The sequence below is a fragment of the Pezoporus occidentalis genome, unplaced genomic scaffold (genome assembly GCF_034315485.1).
Source record: "Pezoporus occidentalis ecotype Australia unplaced genomic scaffold, CSIRO_AGI_Poc_V1 ctg93, whole genome shotgun sequence".
Classification (NCBI taxonomy): domain Eukaryota; kingdom Metazoa; phylum Chordata; class Aves; order Psittaciformes; family Psittacidae; genus Pezoporus; species Pezoporus occidentalis.
Window position 1 is genome coordinate 7,366,965 of NW_026916294.1, and position 26,736 is coordinate 7,393,700.

General features: G+C 40.6%; 1 protein-coding gene across 23 annotated transcripts in view; it reads right to left on the bottom strand.

Annotated features, from left to right (window-relative positions):
• The window catches only part of NRXN1 (neurexin 1), a 682,391-nt gene extending 655,986 nt beyond the window's left edge, over window positions 1–26,405 (bottom strand). For 18 of the 23 annotated variants that reach the window (XM_062605786.1, XM_062605785.1, XM_062605774.1 and 15 more), the window contains exon 1: window positions 21,415–22,927. In XM_062605786.1, the coding sequence (XP_062461770.1) occupies window positions 21,415–22,153 (739 nt within the window). In that variant the 5' untranslated portion in view covers window positions 22,154–22,927. Of the gene's footprint in view, window positions 1–21,414; window positions 22,928–26,212; window positions 26,229–26,299 lie in introns of those variants that run through there. The other 5 variants (XM_062605796.1, XM_062605795.1, XM_062605797.1 and 2 more) reach the window with 2 other exon arrangements.
• Between the last annotated feature and the right edge of the window lie 331 nt (window positions 26,406–26,736).

Sequence of the window (26,736 nt, forward strand, 5' to 3'; positions counted from 1 at the left end):
TATTGACCTTTAATCAATGAGCTTAAAATACCCCCTTCCCTTTGTCATTCAAAAATCCGATGTCTCCATAACAATAGGTAAATACTTATTTCTTTTATCATACAGCTGATTATATCGATTTTTATCTTCATAGCACATTGAGAAATGCTCCACAACATTCTTGTTTCAACTCCGTATGTATTGCGTAAGAATTCTATTTTGAATGTTCTATATTGTATATAATTTGTGATTCTTTCATATGAAATTTTACTTTTGAATACACTCTGTAAATGGAACATAAATCTGTAGCTTGAGAACTACTTTTTTTTTTCTTGCATAAAATTGTAATGGAGCTGCCACGGCAAGGTACATATCTGCTAGGGAATTAAAAAGGCAAACAGCTTTCAAGCATTTGAGACTGCGAGGGGCAAAAATTATTCATTATTTGGACCGGGAGAGCTCTTATGCATTAGAATGTGCGAAACCATACCATCAATTCCACAAACAAATCGTGTGAATGGCAAAAATCCGCATGGATTTAAGTGCAGTGAAAATTTTATACTAAAAATATATTTAGTTCAGAAACACTAACCCATTAATTCTCATCATTTGAATGCATTGCAGATACAGTGTATTACACAAGGTAAAAGTCCATCAGGCTTACTTCAGGCATAGAGAAAATGTGACCTCTCAAGAGGACTTGGGGGAAAAAAAGTCTGTCCCTGAGCATACTTAGGAAGTTTTGACAGTCATGCTGTGTAAGTCAGGTAGCTCATGAAAGATTTTTATATAATAAAATTTCTAAAAATACAATAATATGATATTTCACCCAAGAATAAGCTAAGCCTCCTTAACATCTTTGCATAGGGATTAGAGCAAATTAAACCAAACCTGTTAGTATTTCTATGAGGGAAAATAGTTCCAGGCTGAAATTGGATATGACACTCACATCCACTGACATTTGAAGAAGACTGAATTCAAAAAAACAAAATCAGTCCTCAAATATAAGAACTACAGGACTGAGATGTCTGAAGGATACCACTTTACTATCAATTAATGGGTAAGAATAAAACATTTAAGAATTTATTCTACCTCAGGTAGGTCCTTGCATGAAATTGCACTGTGCAATTTATTACTCAGTGGAACTGAGGACACAGAGTTTATGCCAAGATAAACTAATCAGAGATTTATGTATTTAATTGCTGACATGTGATTTAAACATCACTCACCAATTCGGTTATTCCTAAAGAAGTTTACAAAATCTCTTCGTTAGAATCCAGACTCCTAAATCTAATGACAATTCTACTGTCTTTTTCACAGCTTGCAATGTATGTATACTGAGGGCTTTTAAAGGAGGCACAAAGAAATTCTAAGCGAACATATAATCTTGTCTCTCTCCCTGGCATGTGTTACTCAAATATACCCAAATTTCTGCTGATGAATAGTGTCTGCTAGCAACTGTTCTATGAAAAAGGCACAGAAATAACTTGATACATTCCCCCAAACTCCAGACATTTTCTTTGTAAGCAAGCAATTTCAATAGAATAAAAATGCAAGTCTTTTTCCCAAAAGGGGAAAAAAAAATATGCTGTTTTAACATTTGCTGAAATAGAATGGCACTACAGTGTACCTTGCAAAATAGATTAAATAGAGAGGAAAAATTACTTTCATATGTTTTGCCCCAAAGGAAATATATATTTTATACTATTTTAAGGAAACAGAACCTGTAGTCTCTTGTCCAAGACCATCATTGAAAATAGCTGATCTTGTTTTACTCTGAAGTACTTACAAAGCTAGCAGTAGATTTTTGGCACATACAAATCTTACTAGATTTAAAAAATACAGTATTTGGGTTTCTGCAGCGTAACATCCCGAGTGAGATTGGTAGGTGTTTAAGAGTAATTTATTTATTGTCCAGGAATGGTGTATCGGATACAACATGAACTATTTAATTAAATATGTACACTACCTCCAGTGATCCTGTAGTGGCAACATACACACCTATGGAAAGGAAAGAAAAAGGAAGGGAGTGTGAAGCACATGTAGTATAGTCTGGCAATGGACCATAGAAGAGATGGTGTCTTATTTTTTAATATATTCTGCTATAGTTTAGCAATATTAGGAAATACCTATATAGTGTGTCTGATTGCTTCTCAGAGCTGGTGTAGTAACCAAAGGCACAAAAGAAGTTTGTCAGCAGATTCCTACAGCCATGAGAGGTGAGTAAGTACACTCTTTGCTTTGGAAAACATCTCCTTCTATTTACTCTGTACCTAGGAAAGCTCATCAAATCTTGTTATGTTTATGGCTATTTCCATTTTAAAATGTGTTTGAGTACATGTGTAAATTGTAACAAAGATTTACTTGTTCCAGAGGAGGGGTCAGAGTAATGTTACGGTCTTCAAAGCTATGGACTCTCTATTTCCTCACTACTTAGTAAATTAAAATGTCAGAATAAAATGATTTTGAAGACAAGTATTTTAGCATTTTTCTACTTGATAAAATAGTATTTCAAACTCCAGTAGCCTGTTCAACATTTTAGAATAACTAGTCCATTTACTATTGTTCTTTCCATTAATGATTAAACATTTACTTTTATAAAAGATAGCTAATACTTAACTTCTTCCTTCAGTTAGGAGTTTACATGTTCAGTGCATTTGCTCACAGATTTAAAGGTCTGAATTCTCCATGCTCCCTTCTGCAATCATAGGCTCGCTGACATTTCATTTAGCCGAAGTGCTTTGCTCCCTCAAACCCCCTTGTCACTCCACTTAGAATCGAGCTGAAATTGAGAACACTGGGTCAGCACTGTGGATTGCTCATTCTGGGATTTTGTCTGTGTCGTTGCACTGAGCTTCTGTCTAATCACTCTTTTCTTGTGATCCGACCTATAAGCCTTGCTTAGCTGAACAGTTCAGCTGAATGCATTGTGCTGATGGAATCTAGTAACTCAGGAGCTGGAACACAATCTATGATTCCCCTTCACATATATTTAACCAGTTCTTTGTCCTTTAGATTTTGCATTCTTCATTAGTTTATCATCTATGACATGGGTGTCATATACTCTCTGTTTGGTCCTTTTATTCAGTATGTAGCTGGACTGTGTATTCAGTTCAAGTTACATATTTTGAAATGGTCATTTGGGCATTTCCCAGTCTATCAGTGTCCTGGGTTCAGCAGTAGCAGTCATTTTTCTCCTTCTTGGTAGCTGGTGCAGTGCAGTGTTTTGACTTTCGGCCTGGGAAGAGAGCTGATAGCGATGTTTTGGTTTGGCCAAGGACTTTGTGAGCCAGGGAGGAGGGGAAGCCAGGAGGAAGCAGAGACAGGACACCTGACCCAAACTGACCAAAGAGGTATTCCATACCACAGCACGTCATGCCCAGGATGTAACTGGGAGTTAGCCGGAAGGGCTGGGAGACTGCAGGGTTGGAGGAGGTATCGGTCGGAGCTTGGTCGGGCTTGGGGGGCGAGTTATCGGTCAGCTGGTGCTGAGGTGTTGTATTCTCTTCCCTTGTTATTTCCTTTATCATTGTTATTATTGGTAGTAGCAGTAGTGATTTGTGTTACACCTTAGTTACTAAACTGTTCTTATCTCAGCCCCTGGGAGTTGCATTCTTTTCGACTCTCCTCTCCGTCCCTCCGGGAGTAGGGGGAGGGAAAGAAGGGGGGGAAGTGAGTGAACGAGTTGCCTGACTGGGTTTAAACCACGACAATCACTCCTCTTAAATACAATACATATTGTTCATGAAAAACAAGTGAATTACTTCTTGTTCTACTATCTAACTGTTATCTAAGGAAACCCTCATAAGGCCTTCATGACATCAAATGTTACAGCTACACTAATTTAAGCTATATATACTTTAGGCCTTCATAACATTATTTCATCATATAAAGATCAGATCAGAATGATTTCTACATAAGTTTTTTTTATAAATAGTAAAAATAACATATTTGGATACATTTATCATGAGCAATAATAACTAACTTCCATGCACGTCACAGCTCAAGCAGTTTGAGGTAGAACCAAACTCCTTGATCCAAACACTTCTGAAATCAAAAAGAATATTCCTTTGCTTTCAAAGGTTGCCTGAGGAGGATCATTCCACTGTTACATCACTGAAAATCAGATCTTCCTTTCAATTCAAATATAGATGAACAAATCATCTTATGCTTCTAGGCTAATTCCTAGTAGCAGAAGAACCAAAAGGCTGTAGACCTAGTAAAGTGCTATTCTTCTCTACTAGCTAATCAGTCTGTATTGTTCAGAATAGCCTTTACGTAACCAGGTATTAATGAAAATTACTGTTTCCCACTATACACCTTTTTGCAAGTGCAGAGCTTTACATTGTGTGACATTTTGTAAACACTTTTTCTGCTGGAAAACTCAAAATCCTTCACACAATAGCCTCCACAAGTACTATTAAAATGCAGCACACCTAAGAAAGTTCTTTTTATCAGCTGACATCCCAATAAAATGCAATCCTACATGTATTTTAGCAGGTTTTCGGTTTACTTCCATAAAGCATCTTTGATTTTTCTTGCAAAGGAGATAAACTTAAGAATCTTTTGATTTGTTAAGGACCCCTTTATAAATATACACTGTTTTTCACATGGATAGATTAATCTTGTTAATAGATCTTGTTGCCGTGTTATGCTATGAGAAATAAATCACAAACAATGCCCAGACATGTTATTCCAAAGAAGAACATGTTTATAAGGAATAGGCATGAGTACATCAGGAACTTTGTTGCCCTTAAAGTAACCTGGAATACCCTAAATTACAAAAAAATGGTCATTATTTTTGTTCCAGTATCTGTATCTCAACTACAACTTATTATATATAATATGGAACATCTAACACCACAACTAAGATCCGTATCTCTTGTAGTAGATATTGGTAGGAACATAGCAAAATATGCTCTGAAATCTCAGACATTACTAAACAAAACAGACAGGGAATGGTAATAAGATGACACTGAATATTATTAACCTTATTTTATGGATGGAAAACTGTGAGGGAGATTAAATACTTGAGATATATAAAGAAGTTGTAATAGAATTGTGAAAATAAAATAGCAATTCCAAATCCCATTTCCAGTACTTAGTTACTTCTTAGTCCTTCATCTCTCCTTTTTTTTTCCATTTTATGCTTCCAGATGTCTACCATTCAACTAATACAGTCATTTATGAAGGATCTATTTTTTAAAGAAGAAATAATATCTGGGTCCAAAGCTAAAAAAAAGGGTTGTTGCATAGTAAGTTTTTCTTAACTGTAGTAAATCCTGCAAGAAGGGAAACCTAACTGCAAAACCCAAGAACCAAAGGTCACTATTATAGCTAAAATGATTTTCTGAAGAAATCCAGTATTTCAGAGGAGAACCTGCAGTCATATATGAGCTATTACACAGCTCTTACCAAGCAAAAAACTTGGCTGAAATACTTAAAATAAATAAATATATAAATAGAGGAACCTGTTTTGAAATGCAGCTAAAAGGAAAGCAACTCTCAAATATATTTGAGTGCTATGGAAATTTCAGTAATAAGAGTTTTTCCAAGATTTGATTTAAACGTGATGCTACTAACTCTGAGAAGATGGAGGTCCATTTCCCAAGCTCAGCTAAAAAACTTCATGATTTTTATTAATATGTAGTACAGTGTAGCTATTAGGCTTCTCTGTTCAGAGAATTTTACCTTACTGATCTTTGAAAATAGACTCCTTTTAAAACAGAGGAAATATTTTCCAAATCACTGAAATATTTCATATTACTTCAAATAAATTCCTTAAATAATTTTTCTGGCCAGAACATTGGTAATCAATAATGCTTGCAGGAATCAGTCACAGCTGCATAGACGGACATTCAAGAAGTTGTAAGCAAGATTCACATGCCCACAGGGTGAACAGGCTAAGACCTTGGCTCCCCTTATGCTACTGCATGTTCTCAGTCAGAAAACTCCTCTCTGTTTGCCCTTTTGGACCAACTGGCACAACTGCCTGAGGAATTGCTCTATCCAAATGAATTTAACACAGTCCTCCCATGAAAAATTATTTCTCTTTATGCATAACATTGTAGTAGGACCAAGCTGCAGCATGGTTCCCCATGTGTAGGGGGGCAGATATGAGAGAATCATCATCACTGAGTGGTTTGGGTTGAAAGAGACCTTAAAGCACATCCAGCTCCAACCCTCTGCCATGGGCAGGAACACCTTCCACTAGGCCAGGTTGCTCCAAGCCTTGTTCAACCTGGGCTTGAACGCTGCCAGGGATGGGGCAGCCACAGCTTCTCTGGGCAACTTCTGCCAGTGCCTCAGCACCCTCAAGGTAAAGAAATTTGTTCCTAATGTCTCATTGAAATCTCCCCTCTTTCAGTTTAAAGCTATTCCCCCTTGTTCTCATTTTACTCTAAGGGGAAGAAATATCCTTAGTGCAGTCGCTACTGTTTCACTTAGAAATAATAGAAACTAAAATAACTGCATCAATTTTAGAAGTACTAAAAAACAACATGTTTTTTAATCTTACTGATGTAAATCCCAGAGATGACAGATTAACAACTGTAAAATAAACATGTCACTGGCTGATAAAAGAAGCATTGCCTATAAAAAAACCTTTCCTTTTTTTTTTTTTCTTCTCTTTATATATAAATTAGGAGGCTTTATAAAGTTACATTTAGGACAAGGTCTCTTTAGTATTCTGTTCAATTGAGAAGAGGTTTTAGCCAGTTTATGACATGCATGTATGTTGTAAATAATCACAGAAGCTTGTATTTGGTTAGTCTGGTTAAGTGTAGGTAGTAGATTAAATGATGATTAATGAATGAATACATGTAGCTTTTGTTGATGTCCATTAGGCTGGTAAACTTTTTGTTTTACTTTTTTGTGTACCATCTATCTACTATGTTTCAAAAGAAAAAAGAAAAAGACTGCAGAGGAGTATTGCTGAGCTCGGGACATATTTTAAGTGACGGTAAAATCAGAGTGCATTAAATTATACTCCCTTCACTGCTTAGCAAAAAAACAGCCTTTAGGGATGTTACACAGGACTCGGATCTCTGACTGGTACTATTTTCCGGCAGCATTTAAGCCTTCCTAAAGAAATAGCACTGCGATTCTTCTGTGGAAAATGCAACAAAGAGGTGGTAAAAGATACATACATTTAGCTTGGACAAAACTTATATGCATATGGAAATCAGAATTTAAACTCATTATTATTCATTAAACAGGCATTTTTAAAGATGCATCTAATAAGATTACATACTAGGCACAACATTTATAATACGTAAAAACATGAGTTGTCTCTAACAATTTATAACTACTTTAATTTTAGTCTCCAATTCTGCAGGATAGCTTGTGTCTGTTTATGCTAAACCACAATTTTAAATTGGGGTTTCTTTTTTGCCTATTGAACTCTTTTATTTTAAAAACTTTTCTTCTCTCTTTGTACTAACACACATAGTCCTATTTAAATCAGTGTGGGTAGTAACATTTAATGTTCCTGAAAATGTCACTAGGTGATTAAATACCAGGAGGTAACACATAGGATAATAATTTCTGTTAATAGTCATATTATATTATTAACATAAGTATAGTTATCTGCAGCATAACTGTATATAATAATATGTATTGGGGATCAAGGGGATAAAAATATTCATGCAAATGATCCAAACAGATACAGTGGGACCATCTGTGAATCAAGTGATCATAAAGAAATGTATTGTAATTTGACTGTGACTTTATTCTGCCTTCACCTCCTGCCCTAATGGCTAATACGTAATTGTATGCTTTACAGTCAATAGTACACAATATAACATAATGGATATAACATAAATCATGGAAATGAAAAGGGAAAATAAATATTTTTAATCTTCATAAATTTTTAACACACAAAGAAGGAATGAGCAGCTGGTTCTGTAAGTATAGAAAGTAACAATCCCTAAATACAGAGAAAAAGAATTAAGATGTGTTCAAAAATCCTGGGGTATTAAAAATGTGACTCTTGCAAAGACAGAAGTATCTTAGAAATATTGGCTGGTGAAGTCAAAGATTAACACTGCATTTCTGGCTCTTGCGTATGGAGCATTGTATTAGGGCTACACTATTTCTCATATACAAGTTTGACAGGAGGAGTTCAAGAAATATTTAGGCAAAGTTATTTAAAGGCAACATTGAACAAGCAGACGTGCAAGTACAATGTTTATATTTTATTTTAAAAACTCAATTCCTTGGAAAAGTGGTTCAGAAATGTACTGAAACAATTCTGTGTAAGTATTTATTTGTTTATTTATTTAAAAGACACATTTACTACAGAGGAATATCAGCTATAGTAATGAAAGAAAATAGACAGTGGCCCAGTATAGTAAGGAAGCCTTCTTTTTTCAGTTTTAAGTCTCTCAAAATATATTTGATATAGTCACCCAAAAACATCTTAACTGAAAACCTGACATTTATGTTAGCAGCAGTATCTCCCCAAGGGAACACTAAGTAAGTTTCATTTCCATTCTGATTCCTTTTGACTTTAGTCTTATTTTGAAGCAGAAATACAAAAACCATTTGGGCAGGAGTAACTTGATTTTCAAGGTTAAGCCTTTTGCCAGTCCTTTGACAACCCACCAGAGTCTGTTCAAGTTGCAAAATATGTTTGTACAGCAGTAGTGGAGATGTCTTAGGTTTCATCAGGAAACTCCTGAAAGATTGTTTGAACTGTAATTGCATACTTTAGTTTCAGCCTCAGCAGGTCTTCCCTGTTATTAGACACTGTGTAGCCTATGCTATAGGTCCAGCTACGCAGATTCAGAGCCAGGAAACTGTCAGTCCATCAGCAACTTCCCTGCCAGGAATGGGCCCTGTGAAAATGGGGCTTCCTCATTCAAGTGCAGAAAACACAGTGGCTGTGGCTGGGATGTCTGAGTGGGAGTACAGTTTTGAAAACCTGCAAAGGATTACACACACTGACTATTTTACTACCTTAAAAGAACATTCTTTAGGTTGCAAAGACAAAAATAGCAGCTCTGAGACATAAGGCTTCTTACGTAACTTAGATCCTTCCACTTTATTTGTATGTTATGATATAGCCTTTAATTACACAGTTTAATGCAGTTGTCTCCAGAGCCTCATTTACTTGTTCTGTACACAAAAGAGGTCTATTCTTAGCAATAAGTAATGACCGGGTAATGAAGAAAGCTATTGCGCCAATGAGCACTACACCTGCCCCTCCAGTGCAAGAGTCCTTGCTAAAAGGAGTGAGGTGTACCACATGCCAAGGACAGGTGAACACTGCTGTGAAAGGGCATGTTCTAGCTCCTCTTCTACAAATCCAGTGTGATTTTGGACAGATGTTTAGAGCCAAGCATTTTCTGGGCAGTTATTCCTTATGCTATTTAGGATATTTGCATCTTTGGAGAGCATGCCTTCTTCTATGTTGCATGTATCAAGAATATCTTTGCCATATCCCAGTATATGCAGCGCCGATCACTGAAAGCTGTGATGTGAAGTCAGTGGAAGCATGCTTTGAAGTTGTAGTGGACACTTAGAGTATGTAGTGCTGTATGCGAAGTACTCAGAAAAACTTCAGATTGTGCATTCAGTATTAGTGAATGGTTTTACCTGCAGCCTCTCTTGCCTCAGTTTTCCTCTACAACTGGGATAATAGTATCTGTCATCTTACATGGGCGTTCTGCAATTTTTAATATCGGCTCAGGTACTGTAGTTATGAAAACCTTAGAAAAGCCCAGGGAAAAATTAATAATGTCTCTCCAGAGCTGGTTTGAATATGGACAATAAATAAGGCTCAGGGCTACAAACTGAACAGCAAGGAGAAAATAAAATATTGAAGAACTTATTATCCAGGCTATGCACTGAATGAGGCAGAAAGCTCGAGGAAAAAGGAGTATGTGAGCATGTAATTAAAGACTATTTCATAATGGATACCCAGAAAGAGATGAAATTAAAATTGTACAGTATCTTTTGTCCTGACAGTTCATAGTTTGTAAATGCTTTATTTTATAAACTCAATAATATTCTCAGAGCACAGATTCTGAGTGCTCTGAGTGTTCATACATGTTAGACTGACACCTATGATTTAGGCTGATTAGAGAAGCCAAATGGGCATACTGAGCTATGCTTTAAAAACCTGTGCACTAAATGGGTCTCTACGAACAACAGAAGGAGTGTGAAGATTCATTCAGACATGTAGATGAAAAGAATACATGACAGACTGTTTTCAAAGGGCAAACATTTGAATACATCTCAGCAATGGGGATAGGTAGTGGGGTTAAAATAGGAATTGTTGTAGCCATTCATTCATAATTTTGTAAGGGAAAATTGCATTGCAACTTCTTATTGTACCTCTACATATACAGAAAAAATTAAAGAGTGCAGTAAGTAACTATTGTTACTATATATGCATGGGAAACAAGCATGCAAAGCTTCTCAGCAGTCATTTTTGTGCTGGCAAAATGTTTCTGTGCATCTGAATGACAAAGGAAACGTCTACAAAGATCACAAACTAATACTACATAGTAGTGGGCAAGGTTAAGCCTGTTTGTTTCTTGAGGGTTTGGGGTGCTTTAATATTAATACACTTGAAAAATTTACTTTTTCCTAACCAGAGGACCTGATTCTGATCTTACTCTTATTTTACACCGGCTTAGTGTATTAGCTTCAAGAGACATCAATCCTGATTTACACATGAATACTGAACAAATAATTTTACTCCATTAATTGATGGGAGATTCTACTGAATGTGGCAAACCTACAAAAGCAAAATATTTTAAAAATATTGGCCAGAACAATATGCATCATTTCTGAGGACATTTTCTTCTTCCAATTCCACGAGTTGATTCATTTGCTTACTTCCTCTTTCTACATTCTCTGATGATTGAAAGCTTAGTTTAAGTGACTGAGAGCTCAGACTGGACAAGGATCAAGACATGAATAGGTAAGGACCAAGTTTCCAAGACATAATTATGTACTACTATTCAGATTTCTGACAAGGAAGCTAAAGAGGAGCATAGTTCAGTAACATCACAACCTGTACTCAGTTCATCTTACATTTTTAGGCTATCCAAGGAGTCATGAGCCTGTATTCAAATCCCAACATCAAACCAACCAAACATTACTAAAGTTCTCAGAGGCATGCTTTTTGAGTTAAGTATATCTTTAACAGAATAGATACAGCATCACTAACTGCTTTTTGTTGTTTTTTAATGCACATGTGAATAAAATGGAGAGACAGGTTCCTCCCTTCAACACAAAGAACAAGAAAGATGAAAGCCACCACTCCCTGGAGGTAGCTTTGTTTCTGAATTCCCGTGCTGTCATCAGCTTAGACTGTTGTTTTTCCACTTCTAACAGACTAAGTTTCTGGGCTTTTAATAGGCGAGAAACTGGAAGGGGATTTTATTCACTTGCATTACTGTGCATAGAATCATGGAATAGTTAGGGTTGGAAAGGACCTTAAGATCATCAAGTTCCAGCCGCCTTGCCATGGGCAGGGACACCTCGCACCAAACCATGTCACCCAAGGCTCTGTCCAACCTGGCCTTGAACACTGCCAGGGATATAGCATACTTCTGTAGTTTAAGATTTACAGAATTCACCATCATGACTCAAGTATCACAGTGGGTAATATGAGACCGAATAACAGAGATTTGTTGAATCAGTCCCTTTACAAACTTGAATGATGTAGGTATTTATGCAAGAAAGACCCTTCTTATTTAAAGACTCCAGTGATACTTAAAACAAGAGAATGGGATCCAGCCGGTGATAACAGAATAAAGAAAACCTTTGACTGTTAACAATGTTTCCAATAATAAAAATGAGGTTGTCAGTGGATTTGCAAGAATAGAAGGTAAAAACTTCTATCACATGAACTTTTTTTTTTTCTTTATTGGAACTTTATTACAAAAACCTGAATAAGAAGAGGTGTGAAAATATTTTTCTCATACCTTTGAACCTGATGGATGATTTGTTTAAATTTTGAGTTTCAAAATCTGTAATGTGGAAAACAAAGGTATAAACTGTGCTGTACTGCTTAAGTCTAAAACTTCTTATAATGCCAGACTCAGTCATTTAACTGCTTTAGAGGAAGAAACGCAAGTTCAAGGCTGTGTAATTAATTTTCATCCTAGCTGCTCCTCCAAATACTTTATACCAAGAACAGTGACAAACCCCTACTCCCCCAAGAAACTCCTGAAAACTACCACAGCATTCATGGAAAACTAATGGAGTTTGGGGTCAACAAGGAAATATATTCAACTCATATTTTCTTCCTGGTGTCCTATTGGGAAAATGCTGGTGTTTTCCTCGTAACACTAAAGTCAGGAATGTTTTATGCAAGAATATGAAACCTTTATTCAGAATTCTTCAGTAGATGTTTAAACAGACAAATCTTTTGTCTAATATTGAATAACAGTCCACAATTTATCTCTGAAAAACTGTATGTTCTAAAGAAACAAACCACCCCCATCTTCTTTCCAATGTAATAATATTACAGAAATTATTTTCCTGCAATAAATATCACAGAAAACAAACTTCACAGAGAATGGGCTCCTGGGAAGTTCAGCAACATTCAGCTGAGAAGGATTGTAGCAGGAAGGCATTAAACAGTTCTTGTAAAATCTGTTTATGAATCCTTCTTATATCACCCCATGATAGTCTAAAAATTAGGTGACACACAGCTATTGGTTTATAGATTTTCACCTGTCTCTTGTCTGATAAGGAAAAATGGGAAGAAAAACAAACTCAAAAGAAGCAAAACTAGTAACGTCTCTGTCAGCACTAACATTCCTGGCAACCTCCAGAAAAAATCCCACTATTCTAGGGGATGATGTCATGCGAAGCATCTGTCCATGCCATTATACTCACCTGAAATTCATTCTGCTTCGACGTAGCAGTGTGTGTAGTTGGCAAAGTAGATGCACTGTCTCACTAGCCTCGTCTCTTATCCCTGGGCCTTCCAGGTTAAGAGTTTAAATTTACTAATGTAAAAATTATTTTACAAATGTAAAATGTAATCCTGGTACTGCATTACAATCAGTAGAATCTCAACATTTTTATATCACTTTCAGCACTCCTGTGTGATTCAGGATCAGGAAAGAGAATGTTTGTCCTAAGAGGGCTGTAGAGCATGTGTGTTTTTTAATAGCAATAGGGCCCAATTCTCATATTTTTATTAATAATTAGTATTATCTGTGCATCAGAAGACTGTAATTCATCCTAAAGCTATTCAGTATGGTTGTTCCCTAGACACCCATTGTACAAATGCTGATGTATGCATGTGTGAACATTTCTGTTGTCACCTTTGCGAACAAAGAAGAGTCTGGATAAGCTTCTAAAGAAAATTCTAATACTGAAATACAGATCTTCACCCCGCATCTACTCCCTAATTCTGTGATTTTCTATACACTTCTTAAAGTACATCTGACTTACAATACAGACATGTTATCTTTCTCAAGGAGTCTTTTCTTAATGTAAATAGCCCCTTTGACAAACTGTCATTTTTTAAATCTGTTGTAAAAAGCATAGAAGAGGAAGAAGATCAACATGAAGGTTATTCTGTATCAGAAATTAAGACGTAATACTGAAATTTTGGAACTGTGACATACCTCTCCACTTGCTATGTCAGTGACCTCCATAATGGCTGTACATGTAATCTTAATGACAAGAAGACATCACTGTGGGAAGGATCCGTCTAGTTTCTCTGCCTTTAAGCAACACAAAGCCCTTTCTCTAGACAAAATCACCAGGAAGTCAGACCTTGTAATTTCAAGACCTTGTGCACTGTGCCACAGACTAAAAGCAATCTGCAACTCACACACCAACATAGCATCGTTAGTATGTAATGCTTACATAGCCAGAATACGCTGTTTCACAGTTTGTAGTGGCAGCAACTGCAAGTGACTCTTATTGAATATACCACACGCCTTTTTTTGTAGAACAGATTTTTAGAGTCCCTTAAATGTAAATCAAGATTAGTCATAACTATTCTTACAGCATGCTTCATAAGCATGTGTTAAATTAATGAATAATTATAATGATGATTATGATGGTGGTAATAAATACCTGAATTTATGAAAAGTATTTTCTCTATACTCCCAGATGAATACTACAGTCAGAATCAGCAGGTGACTTACTTTGCCCTAGATCTGTTTCCAGATTCCCACTTGAATAATAAGTTCAGAATCAGCAGGTTATTAGGTTTGCCCCAATTCTAAACTTGAGTCAACAGGACTTCAAATAGATTCCAATGGAATTACCTGTTTTTTCAGTGATATATAAAGCAGCAGATTTGCTGCTTAGTTCCAGGTTCATGCAAACTCCATAGAATTTTTAAAGAAATCTAAAATCCTGTTATCCAATCCTGTTCTTACAGAATGCTGCCAGCATACTGCCTCTCAAACAAAGCATAACTGAGGCCATCTCCAGCTTTCACCCCAAATTTCTCATTGAAAATGAAAGAGAATTAAACTTCTGAAAATTGTATCATTGACTTGGGAGGCAGAGTTCTCCACTGTCCTCAAGACAGTAAATCTTAAATCCTTTTACAATAACAAGGATGACTTTTGTACAGGTGTTGTAATGTTGCAAAGGTTGATAATGTGTGGACAAGCTACATCATTTCCAATACCTAGTCAGACTAATGGAAAGCACGTAGTGGAAGACCAGCTGTGCACAAAAACCCCTCACATTATTCTGAACATTCCGCTATGGATAGATAGGCAGCAGGAAGGGTGGCAATTTCAAAGCCAGCTACTACCAGTTCTGTAGACTAAAAAGGTTGCACTACAGTAAAGGGAGCTTCAAGTCTTCATGTGCACTACTAGATATGTAATAGAAATTCTAATCTTTCAAGTACCTGACTGCCAGGAAGAAAATCCTACCAAAATTCCTGTATGAAGTGCCATTAGTTTAACTTCACAGATGGGGAAGCCAAACAGAAGTGGTGTGAACTGTCTCTGGTACCCGAGAAAGCAATGTCATATCAAAGTCATGTGCTTTTTCATTCTTTGTTCTTCGTTTTTCATACTTTGTTAGTTACTACAGGTATTTTGTGCATTTAAGCGCTCACTGGTTCTACTGAGTACACCACCAAGAGCCAGGAGAATGACTAGACATCAGCGTGAACACACCCCATACCATCACTTTTTAGTCTGGGAGAAGAGAACCTGAGCTAAAAGATTGAGTTCTGCATATATGACGGTATAATCCAGGCTGGTAAAGTGCTTGTGACAGTTAGGTACCATTGCTGAAGTACAGAAGGAGATAGTGTCATTTGAGAAAGTGCACATCTATGTGGGAAAAACCTAAATTATTTCATAAAAGATTAAAATATGATCCCTGGTCGCAGAGAACTAAATAAAGGCATCAAAGCATTATGTTCCCTGACTTTGCTGGTCAATTCTATACATAACAACACAGTTAAACGTATGTTTGTTACTTTCTACAAAATCATTCCCTAAAAGAAGTATACTTTGGTCTTTACAACTTGCTCCTCAGGTACAACATGGTACTCAGCACCTCAGAATGCCCTTCACTATTCTGTAAAATCATATGTTTATGAAGGTATGCAAATTTCAACTGCAGCACAGTAAACTAGACCAAGTATTTTTTCCAGAAGCTGGTATGGTTTCATTTATGTGAAAGGAACACAAAGCTTTCCAGAAGACAAAGTATTATATTCATTTCAACAAGAAAGAAGGATGAGCCTTTTTGTTTGAGATTACCAACCAATTTTGAAATGTTTATTAAAAGAACCATAAAACCTCAAACCTGCATACGTTAACATTAGCCTCTATATAAAGCTATATTCTATCAAGAACTGGTTTTACTTGCCGGCTTGTTTCCCCATTCCTATCCATCAGCTCAGAAATGATGATGGGATAAAAGGATATGTTCTGTAATCCAAATGTTTTCCCACAACTCCTTGGCTAGCATCTACTGTTAAGACTCCCAAGGAGCCACACTGCAGCTGAGACAAAAGATCGAGTACATTTGGTCCAAAATGCCTGTAAGCCTTGAAGTGTTGAATCTTACAGTATAATATAGACAATATTGGTATACAATATTGAAAATCTGAATTCATCTGACCAATGTGACACAAGCTCCTGTGCTGCTCAATGTAAATTATTCCAGCATATTAGCATTCTCTAACTTGCAATATAGACTTAACATGGACCCTGCATCTCAAATGGCCACAAAGGGAAGCAACAACCTCACTATATAAGGTATTATTGATCTGGGGTCCTAAGATGTATGCTATATGTGTAAGTGGTATTTTGGAACTATTTCAACATCAGCATTTTGAAAGGATTAGCAATACTCAACAAGTAGCCTTCTGAGAAGGTAATACACAACAGACTGCCAATTCCTAATTACCAGCGACACAGTATTTAAATTGCTGTGATTTTACATGAGACAGATACTGAAATCAATATCCTATAATGCTGAATCCTGGCAAACAAAATAATGTATCAAAATGCATTTCCTAAAATGATGCAAAATTTTGCTTTGAACTGACATAAGGATTCTGTTTTCACACGACCAGCTGTGAAAGGTACAGGTTCAACACAGTTTTGAAAGACCATGGGATCATTTTGCTATCTGCCCTCAAGATTCTACCCTGACAACAAAGTCACACTGTTTAAAATTAATAAAATTTAAACATTTAGTGTTAAATTAATCTAATAACTGGTAAATACAACAGAACCATCGTATAATCTCTAATCTCTAGGGGATTTCTAGCCTTCCTCCTGCCTAAATCAACATCATCCCAGTGGCCATTGGCACTGAAAAGAAATTTAGCATGCAGAAGAAATACAGATCATGTAATAGAGATGCGTATTGTAGATAAAGATTATGAAGTATAAATCAGAAGGAAAGTCTTGCTCGCAGTATTTACTAGCTCAAAGTGTATTTAGCTAACTATTCAAGGATAAAGACCACAGTGGCTACTCTGTTAAGACTGACTATAGGCAATGAGCTCACTAGCATCTCTTCGCACTCAAACACGTATCTTCAAAAGATAAATAATCCCAAACTATTTTTCTCTGTTTTATTCAAGGCACAAGAGAATTAACTGAACTAAAATACGATTTTTCAGAAAATATATAAATATTGGATGACTTTTGTTGAAGTTAGCATGAAGAAGCAAATATGCACTGCAAAGATTGATGTAATATATTCAGAACCCAAACAAACAAATCTAAATGCTGGCTAGCCTGAGACAGCTGGAATACACTTCCTTAAAAAAAAATATCCCTTTCACAGTTCAAACTGGCATCAATTTCTGCATATCTGACAAGGAGGAACATCTCTTACAGTGAACAGCTGCATGAACGCTCCTCATTTTTCTCACAAAACAACAACTCAGTAGAACAGTTAAAATAAAACATGTTCTAAACAGGAATACTTCGACTTCAAAGAGTAATTGCCTCTATAACAGGCTAATATTCAGGCAAGTAGGCAAGCTGTATTTTAAAAAGATAAATTATTCTGTATGCAGTTCTTTTCAAGCAGTTACAGATACAGAAAAGCAGAAGGGTATGAAGTGACAAGAAGCTAGGGTCAGTGAGAAACTGCTTCCAAAGCAAAGTGTGTTACGTGGTTTTTATTCCCTTCTTCAGAGGCTTCTGCCTGTTTTCTCAGTATACTGGAGAGGGTTGTTTTTACAAAAATGAGGATGAAAGGAAAATTGTACATGTCTACTTTTTCTTAATCTAAAGCCAGAGGGTCACTATTTTAGTCATTTAATACTTAAAGTAGGAGGTTTGTACTGAAATTTTAATGTAAGGAGCCAAATGAGAAGAGGAATATGGAAGCTCACTGATATGAATCATGTATTGTCCCTCCTTTGTAAGACCCTGACTTAATTCACTAAAAATCTGATTTTAAAGATCAGTCTTTAATACCATGGACTCAAGCCATACCAATTTGAGTCATTTCAGGGACTAATAGTTTTTCACTGAAGAGAAGACGATGATGTATGTCAAAAAATTATCAGAAAATTGATATGGCAATCAGGGTTTATTTTAATGCTAGTCTTATTCCTAACAAAATTTATCATAATTTTGTGTATTTATTCTTCTACTGAGTCTCTATTCTTATGTGATAGAATATTCCCTTGCCTGTTTAAGTACTAAATTGAGATTTTATCTTCTCTTTTAGAAAGCTCTTGTACTGTCTTTACTCGTAAGTACATGCACTCATACACAACAGAACTGTTAGTGATCATATTTTTCTGTGCTGTGGATTGCACACCCTGGATCCTCAAGCAATACTTCAGTCCTTTTTCTGTGATTCATGCCAAAGCTCTTGTTGAAGAGGGTTTAGATCCTATTCAAACTAAAGGGCATGACTGAAAGCAATAAATCTGGTTCTTTCCCTAGCTAACTCTCTTCTTATACTGGTATGGTTCAGGCAACTCCTGAATTAGAGAGGTCCAGGAACAGTTAAGCCTGCTGGAACTAACTTGCATTACTGTGGGTTTTCCAAACTAAACAAACTTGGTTAAACTCGGTTCTTACGAGAGGGTTTTACTTCAGGAAAAATTAATGAGATTTTCAAAGATGAAAATCTGAAAAAAAAGAAAGGATTTTTTTTTTCCTGAAAACAACAAAAGTTCTATTAAAAATTGCATCCTAAGGCTCGAAACTTCGACTCTAAATCAATTCTTTTTAATCTCTCTAATGTGCAAGTCAGGATAGAAAATCTTGCAGAGATTTTCTTTGTGGTTGCTGTTATTGATTCCTAAAGTCCTCATTGTACTGTGGGACTCTCTGTCTTACCAGACCACAGAGATGCAGAAACACACTAAATCCAAGGCCCCCCCCAAAAAAAGTTATTAAAAAACCCCAAGGAAAATAGCATTTAATAACCATCTTTTACCTTTAAAGCAAAGGTATCAACTAGGACACATGGTTACAATTTCAGATAAAAATGGGAAGTTGGGGATTTTTCCCATCTCAACTATTTTTAGTTGAAAAGCCAAACGAGGAAAAACTCAAAAGACCCCTCCAGATCTCTGCAGTCTGAGATGATCCTCCATCCTTCAGCAGTGGCAACTTCTTACAAGGTCTGTGGGAAATGTACACATTCCAGGAACAAAAGATCAAAACTCAGCAGTGTAATTTCTATGTTGGCTACAAAGAACTAAACAGCAATAGCCAGGGTTTCTCTCTTGGCAGGCACAGTGGCTTTACTTGTCCTTCTGCCTTTTCTATTAGAATACTAAATCATTTATAAAGTAGTTCAGTATCTTTGGTAGCACACTTAAGTAGCTACTAATCCCTTCACCAAAATGTGACTGATGGGAATTTCAGTTACTATCTTCTTATACCAAGAGGTACAAACTGTAGGGCTAGTGCCATTTATATTGCTAGCAGTGGAAGTGTTGTCTCCTGTTTCCAATGAAATCAGAATCTGAGTAGCGGATGATGCTTTGTTGAGAAACTATGCTAAAATTGTAAGGGATACATGAGGGGAATCTTGCTCCCACTGAGGTCAACTGTAAAACCACCAGTATTGGAATGAAGCCAAAATTTTACCCTAAGTTTGGGGGATTCTAAATACTATTGTTACCTTCTAGTAAGCTCTGTACCATTTTTAATATATAAGGACATTATGTGTATTTCAGTAGCATTCAGTATAAACGTAAAAATGTTCCTTAGAAATTGCTGTTAAACTTACTATTATGTAAATAGAAGATTTTCTCTGACTGATATTACATGCAATTATATGAGCTTTTTCATATAAATATTACATGTTCAAAGCAACTTGAAATAAACTATATTTTAATGCAAAGGGCATGTAAATATATAATAGTATATAAATAACCCTTGTTGCTTGAACCAAGCTGCTATACCTTGTAATTTTCTTTTTGGTTTATTATAGGGCTCAACTCAAAGATGCTAATACCTCTCAATATTTAGCATATAGCTATATATTATGTAGTATGAGATATTAAAAATTTCCATCCAAATACTAAATCTTGCCTCATATAAAAGATAACTTCATTTTACAGTTTCTGGGGCTGTGTGCTACTGCAAGTGCAAATACCTTATTTTCTGAAACTATCATTTACTTACTAAAAATGATTTTAAAATGTGAACAGGGTCTGGATTTTTTATGGATGGCAGATGAGAGATAAAGTAAACAGGATGCAGAATGACTGTAGTGTTTTGAGTCTTGACACTAAGGACAGGAGGTGTTACATAATAAAGCACAGTCACAAATGATATTTTCTTTCTTATAATGAGTGAAATCTGATAGAAATGCTGAAGGCAAATTATTCAGCCATAAATGTCATGCAGCCACTCAATGAAGATCTTCATTTGGCCTTGCTAGTATCTTATTTATATTTACCTTTTACATTTTAAACTTAGGGCTTTGCTCTCCAATTTTGACATGAAGAGGATATTTTCCTTTGATACCTTTGCTCTTATTTCACTCCTATACCTTTATGTCCTGTTCTAGGTACACAACATAGGAATTTCTATGCTTAAGGAGCTGCAAGCAATGGTGCATTTACTAGCAAAATAATAATAATAAAAAAAATGTGCTACATGCATCTGCAAAGTAAATGTTCACGCTCCTTCCATTTGCCAAAAACAATGGGCACTGAATATGAGTCATATTTTACTCAGTGATTTATTTGTAGATGGGAATTCAGGAAACTGCTGTTTTTTCTAAGCTCCCTGTTCCTTTGTAAAGCTACTCAGGAATTCCGTGGTCTTGGAGTATGTACTTCTCTTTGTTCTTTTGCATTCTCCCTGTCTGACTGGCATGGTGAATTGCTAAATACATTGCAAAGCAGCACCGTTCACATCCATGCTAAAACATAATCCCTTGTATAATTCCCCTCCTCCCCAGCAACAATTTCAGGAATTCACAAATAAATCAGTGATTTTATTTCAACAACAAAGCAGAGGCAAGTATCAAATACAAAGTGCACTCTGGGTCTCCCCTACCCCACAAAAAAAAAAACAAACCCAGTTCATCTTTGCACTTAATCCAGTAAAATTCTCCTCAGCATCACATTCCCCACTCCCAAACTTAGTTGCCACCAGCTGCCTCTGGCAAGCATGTCCATTGCCAAGTGTGATGCCAGCCACCCACTCCCTCCTGGGTGACACCTGGTACCCAGGACCCCTCTTTCCTCTGCCCAGGACAGCCCCGCATCGCACCCCACCTCTGGAAGACATCCAGATAATGCCCTCCTCCACTCACCCAGCCTGGCAAAGAACAGAAGAGTGATGGCACCATGGTTGGCCACAGAGACACGTGGAGGACAGGGAGGAGAAGGCGGAGAAGAGAGGAGCCAGGGATGTGGCAGGGAGGGAGGGGAAGGAGGGAGATCCACTCAAACAGATGAAACTCCATGCAGGCCTGGCCTCCTATCTGTCCCCTCCACAGAGCGATGGGGAGCGAGCTGGACTGGCACCTTACCTTCGCTGCAGTCCTTGCCCCGGAAGCCCGTCTGGGAGCAGTCGCAGACAGCCTGGTCGTTGAGCACCGAGCAGACGCCCCCGTTGAGGCAGACGTCCTCCCTGGCGCACAAGCGGCTCTGCTCATCGTCCAGCCGCACCTCCTGGCTCTCCACCGGTGACGCCTGCGTGTAGTTGACCCGAACGTCCGTTATCCAGCCCTTGAAGGGCTCACGGTCCTTGACGGAGGAGAGCGTCAGCTTTAATGTTGCCGACCGCAGCTCCGGCGGAAGTCCCCCTAAGAAGAGGCCACTGAAGACAGTCATGTCCCGCCGCTTGGACTTCACCTCCACCCATTTCGCCTCGGCCCGGTCGATGATCAACGTTGTGTTCTTGAAGTGGCGGCGGATGACGACAGCGTGCCAGAGGTTGTCATTGACCGCTGTGTCGGAGAGCAGGGTGGCGGGCTCGGCACAGAAGATGGAGAAGCTGAGCTGTAGCCGCCCACCCTGGGTGAGGATGAGCTCCAGGAAGTCGCAGAAGCCCTCATCATCGAAGTAGAGCACCAGCCCGCTGGAGCTGCGTGTCTTCATGTTGAAGCTCATCTCACTCTCGCAGCAGGCGTTCCACTTAGGGAAGCGGGTCCACTGGCCCTCCGCCCCTGGGAACTCCAGCCCGCTGCCCAGCTCGGCCCAGCAGCCCAGCAGCAGGGCCAGCCAGAGCAGCAGGCAGCCCCCGCGCCGCACCAGCGCCGCACCCATCCTGCGCGGCCTTGGGCGGGCGAGCGGGGCGGCGGGGCCGGCGGGCGGCGGCGCGGGGGCCCCGGTGGCACACAGGGTAAAATCTTGCCGGGCACCGGCCGCAATGGGAAGTTCGGGCACGCTCACCCCCGCCCCGGGTGCGGGGGTCACTGTGGGGGACTCCCCGGGGCGGGGGGCGACAGGCTGCGGGTGCCCCACGGGATGGGATTGGGTGTGGGACAGGGTCCGGTGCCACCGGAGGGGACCCACGGTGGGGGGAAGGTGCCGTTGGGTCTCTTCACTGGTCGGCTGAGATTAGCAAAAGGTGTCCAGGGGCAGGTGAGTCAGCAGAAATTTTCCCCAAAGCCAACATTACCAAAATGGGAGAAAAAAAACCAAAATCGATGGCAAAACCCTTCTCCAAGTGGATCCACCAGCTTGGCAAGACCGTAACAATATCCCGGGACGTGTGCACCTCCTTTTACATCCTCTCCACCAGCTGTAGTTTCCCAGGAAGCCAATTACCAATCCCAGTGCTGCCTCCCTAGGATGGATCCTCTTGTCAGATCACGGACTGTCTGCCATGGTGCTAGAGCAGCGTCAGCAGACGACAGGATTCATCGCTCATGGTTTCTTGAGCTGCTTCAATCCCAATGGGGTTGAAACCCAGAAGCTGTCAAACAGCCGAGTGGCTACTTGACATGCAAAGCCTGACAGCTCCTCTTCTGTTTGCTTGCAAAAGGCCAAGGCTAAGATCCAGGGGGGTGATTTTCCTCTATTGTTTTTGTTTCTAATCTGCGAGGAATTGAAACAGAATAATAAGAAATTACAACTAAGAACATGTTAAATCATAAAGTTGATCAATAGTGCACGATTGTGATTAACTTTTCATCTCAACTGCTGTTCTATGTTAGGAAAATTAACTGCTGCTGCAATTTTGGAGTTAGTGAGGAATCATAACAACTTGCAGCGCTAAACCTAAATCTTAGCACCAGATTTTATTATCACAAGGACAATGTTAAAAAGAAAACATGGTGCTTGTTCTGCGATTTACTGTAATTTATTTATGGAAATAGCAGCACCTGTGAAGCTGTAGGGTCCTATTAATGCAGATGATGCTCCCAAGCCCAATTCTAGTTCTTTCCAATACAGCTCAAAAGCATACAAAGTGGACTGAGCTCCCAGCAGGAACTGGCAGGCTGCACTCAACATGGCACACCCACTGGTTTATTTTCATGGGGAGAGGAAGAATTGCAATGGTTTCTTAGAAGGCTTTTTGAAAATTTCCAACCACATTTTCCTCTGCCACCTGGTTTCTTTCCCCACTGATATTCTCTGTTATGGCGGGGAAAATCTGACTCAAGCCAGCTCTGATGTTGACATTATTCACAATGCAGATCAGCTAATCCCAGGTGCTAGTCCTCTGAAATGGGTTGCAGTATTTTATGCATGTTTACTCAGCTGCCCTTATTTAAGGGACAACTCCTCCTTTTAAAAATAATATATATGCCACAGTTCACTCTCTTCCTCTGAAGAGGTCTCTGCATTCAAAGCATTTCAGCAGAGAGGCTCCCCTCTCTGTGTTTCTCCCCCAAGCCGCTATATCATTTCTGGAAGGTGTGCATTAGCAGATCTCTCCTGATGGAGGAGAGGATCTCCAACACCTTCCTCGCCCACCCCTTCCCCTTCACCTCCCTCCCATTTCTTAGCCAGCAGCGCTTAGGCAGGCACAGTATCATGTCCAGAGCTGCTGCCAAGCCCTTTGCTGGACTGGGATCTGGGGAGGGGGTGAGAGGAGAGATGAGCCTGCCAGGGTGAAACCTTCTTTCAAACAGGCACACACCTCAGCTGCCTGCACCTGACACGTTCTGAGCTGCTAAGTCACCTCCTACTCTGTCTTTATATTTAATTCCATCCCTCTAAATGTCAACACGATTATTTTTATTATCTGTCACATGCGAGGTGTGCAAGAGCAGCGAAAGGGAGGCGAGGAGAGCCCCCAAACTTGGCGAGCAGAGGCCAGCCGTGCCCAGCCCGCACCAGGCAGCACAGAGCCCCCCGGTTTGCCTCCCCTTTCCCCCGCAGGAGCTAGCTCTCGCCCTGCAGCTACCAGCCGAGGGGCTCCCCGCTGCCGGCCGGTGGCTGCGGGCAGGGGCGACGCTCGCTCGCGGCGCCGGCGGCTCCGGCTTCAGCACCATGAACAGCTCCGCCCTGCGCGGCCCGGCGGGGCGGCGGCGGGCAGGCGATGTGGGGGAGGCCGGTCCCTGCGCCCGCCGGCGGCAGAAGCGGCCCCTCCGCTACCGGCTGCACCCGGGAGGTTGAGGGGCAGCAGATTTAGGGCGCGGGGGGCTGCGGGAAGCCAGGGCTGGGCGGCAGCGTGAGACACGATTTGGGGGGGGGACACGACTGAAGGCCGGTGTGTGTGTGTGTGTGTGTGTGTGTGTGTGTTCAAGAGGTTACGGGGAAGCCGGTCACTCGAGGGAAGCGGTGGGTGGAAAATGCGGAAGGTGGGCGCAAGGTGCGCGGGGCCCGGCGCAGGGGGGGAGGATTGGCGCGGGGAGCGCAGCTTTGCGTGGGGCGGAGGGTGCCGGGAGCCCCGGGGACTGGGGGGGGGGGTTGGGAACAGAGCAAGGACACGCGTGTGAGGGTGTACGAGCTCCCGAGCGATCCCTACAGGTGTCCGCGGAGAGGCGCGGAGCGGGGATCCCACCTCGGGAGCATCCCTGCCCGCTGGCCGCCTCTGTCTGCGGCACCGGCTCTCCCCTCCCGCTCACACAGACACAGACGCACACAGCAGCGGCGGCAAGAGCGAGAAGAGAATGGGAAAAGAGAGAGGAAAAAAGAAAGAAGGGGGGGAAAGGAGAGGAAAAAATTATAGGGAAAAAAAATAAGGATGTAAAGACTGGGGGGGGGGGGGGGGGGATGAAAGAAAAAGATAAAAACTCAAGGGGGGGGGGGAAGAACACCCCCCCCCCCAACCTAACCCAACCAATTGCTTATTTATTACTGTCGATATACACACAGTGTCAGTAAACAGCTCGGACTTGTCTAGTCATTTCGGAAGCAGAGGGACACTTCCCTTCTCAAAAGAGGACAATTTATTAACACATATCTCTATCTCAGATGGGCTCTCAAGTACCAGCCATCCCTCCCAGCAACGTCCGTGTGAACACACATGTATGCAGCGAGGAATAGACACAAACCAAGAGAAATACATCTATTGCAGTCAGCGCCTCACCGGGGAATTAACGTGCTCCCCCCACCCCTCCACAACCATCTTTTTTTGCTTCCAAAACGATGATTTAGTCACAGGTGCCCCGATTGAGCCTTTTCAAATTAGAAAAAGAGAGAGAGAGAGACACCCATAGGTCGATAAATCCTTAAACGCCAGGTTGGTTGGCATGCACAATCCCTGGCACCATCCTCATTGTATGAAGCACTCGGCATTGTCTCCGGGTGCGGGGAAGACCAAAGAGTTCACAAATTACCGGATGGAATAAAAGGATCTGAAAAACAACCTTGCTGCAGCCAAAGGGAGAAGCGCTCTAATTCAAAAGCACACTTGATAACAGCTTCATTAATCTTTGGCTTTCATTTCTACGTAATTTCTAGAATCAAATCCTCTCCTAACCGATGGGAATGATCGATTCTGCTACCTTCCCGGTCTGCAGATGTATTCATTTTAATATGCTCATGATATAATTTCTACCCCTTAAAAAAAATGCATACCATCAGCAGGAACCCGAACAGTTCCAAACACGTATGGAAGCAGCCGGGTGCCCTCTTTCTTCTGGCTTACAATAGAAAATGTCCCAAATTATCGATGCACTTCCTGCACAAACCCCTCGCCGCCGATAAATCACAACAATATTGCGATATTCACCCCCAGTCGCCGCTCTCCAGGGCAGCTCACGCCAAGGGAAAACATGCAGCGGGTGGATGCGAAGTCTCACAGACCCTCTCCCTCCTCCTCCTTTGAAAGGGGTAATACATCACCGCATCCAACCTTTAACTTCTCCCTCTGCTCCACCATCTCCCCTCATGGCCATCCACCTCTCACAACGCCGCACGCAAACCCACCGCCGCCTTCTCCTCCGTCTCCTCTGACACTGCCTCCGCCGCCGCGAAGCGGGGCTCGTCCTCCGCGCCGCCCCGGACGCGCCTTACCTGCGCGGGGTGCGGCGGGCCGGGGCCGGCGCGGCTGCCGGGGCTGCCTGTGCCGCTCGCCGGCGGAGCGGAGCGGGGCGGGCGCTGCTGCGGGTGCGCGGCGGCGGGAGCGGGGGGCGGAGCCGCTGCGTGACGCCGCCGCGCCCGTCTGCCCGCCGGGGGCGGTGCCGCGATAGCTGCAGCACCCTCCGCACATCACCAGCCCCGCCGCGGTGTCTGGAGGGGGTGAGGCGGAGAAACACCTCTGCCACCCAGCCGGAACTGCTGTTCCTCGGCATGGCTTTTTTGGGAGGGGGTGTGTGGTTTTGTTGCTGTTGTTGATGCTGAGCCAGCAGTGTGCCTAGGGAGCCAAGGAGGCCAACAGCATCCTGGCCTGTGTCAGCGGTAGTGTGGCCAGTAGGGCCAGGGATGTGATCATCCCTCTGTACCCGACACTG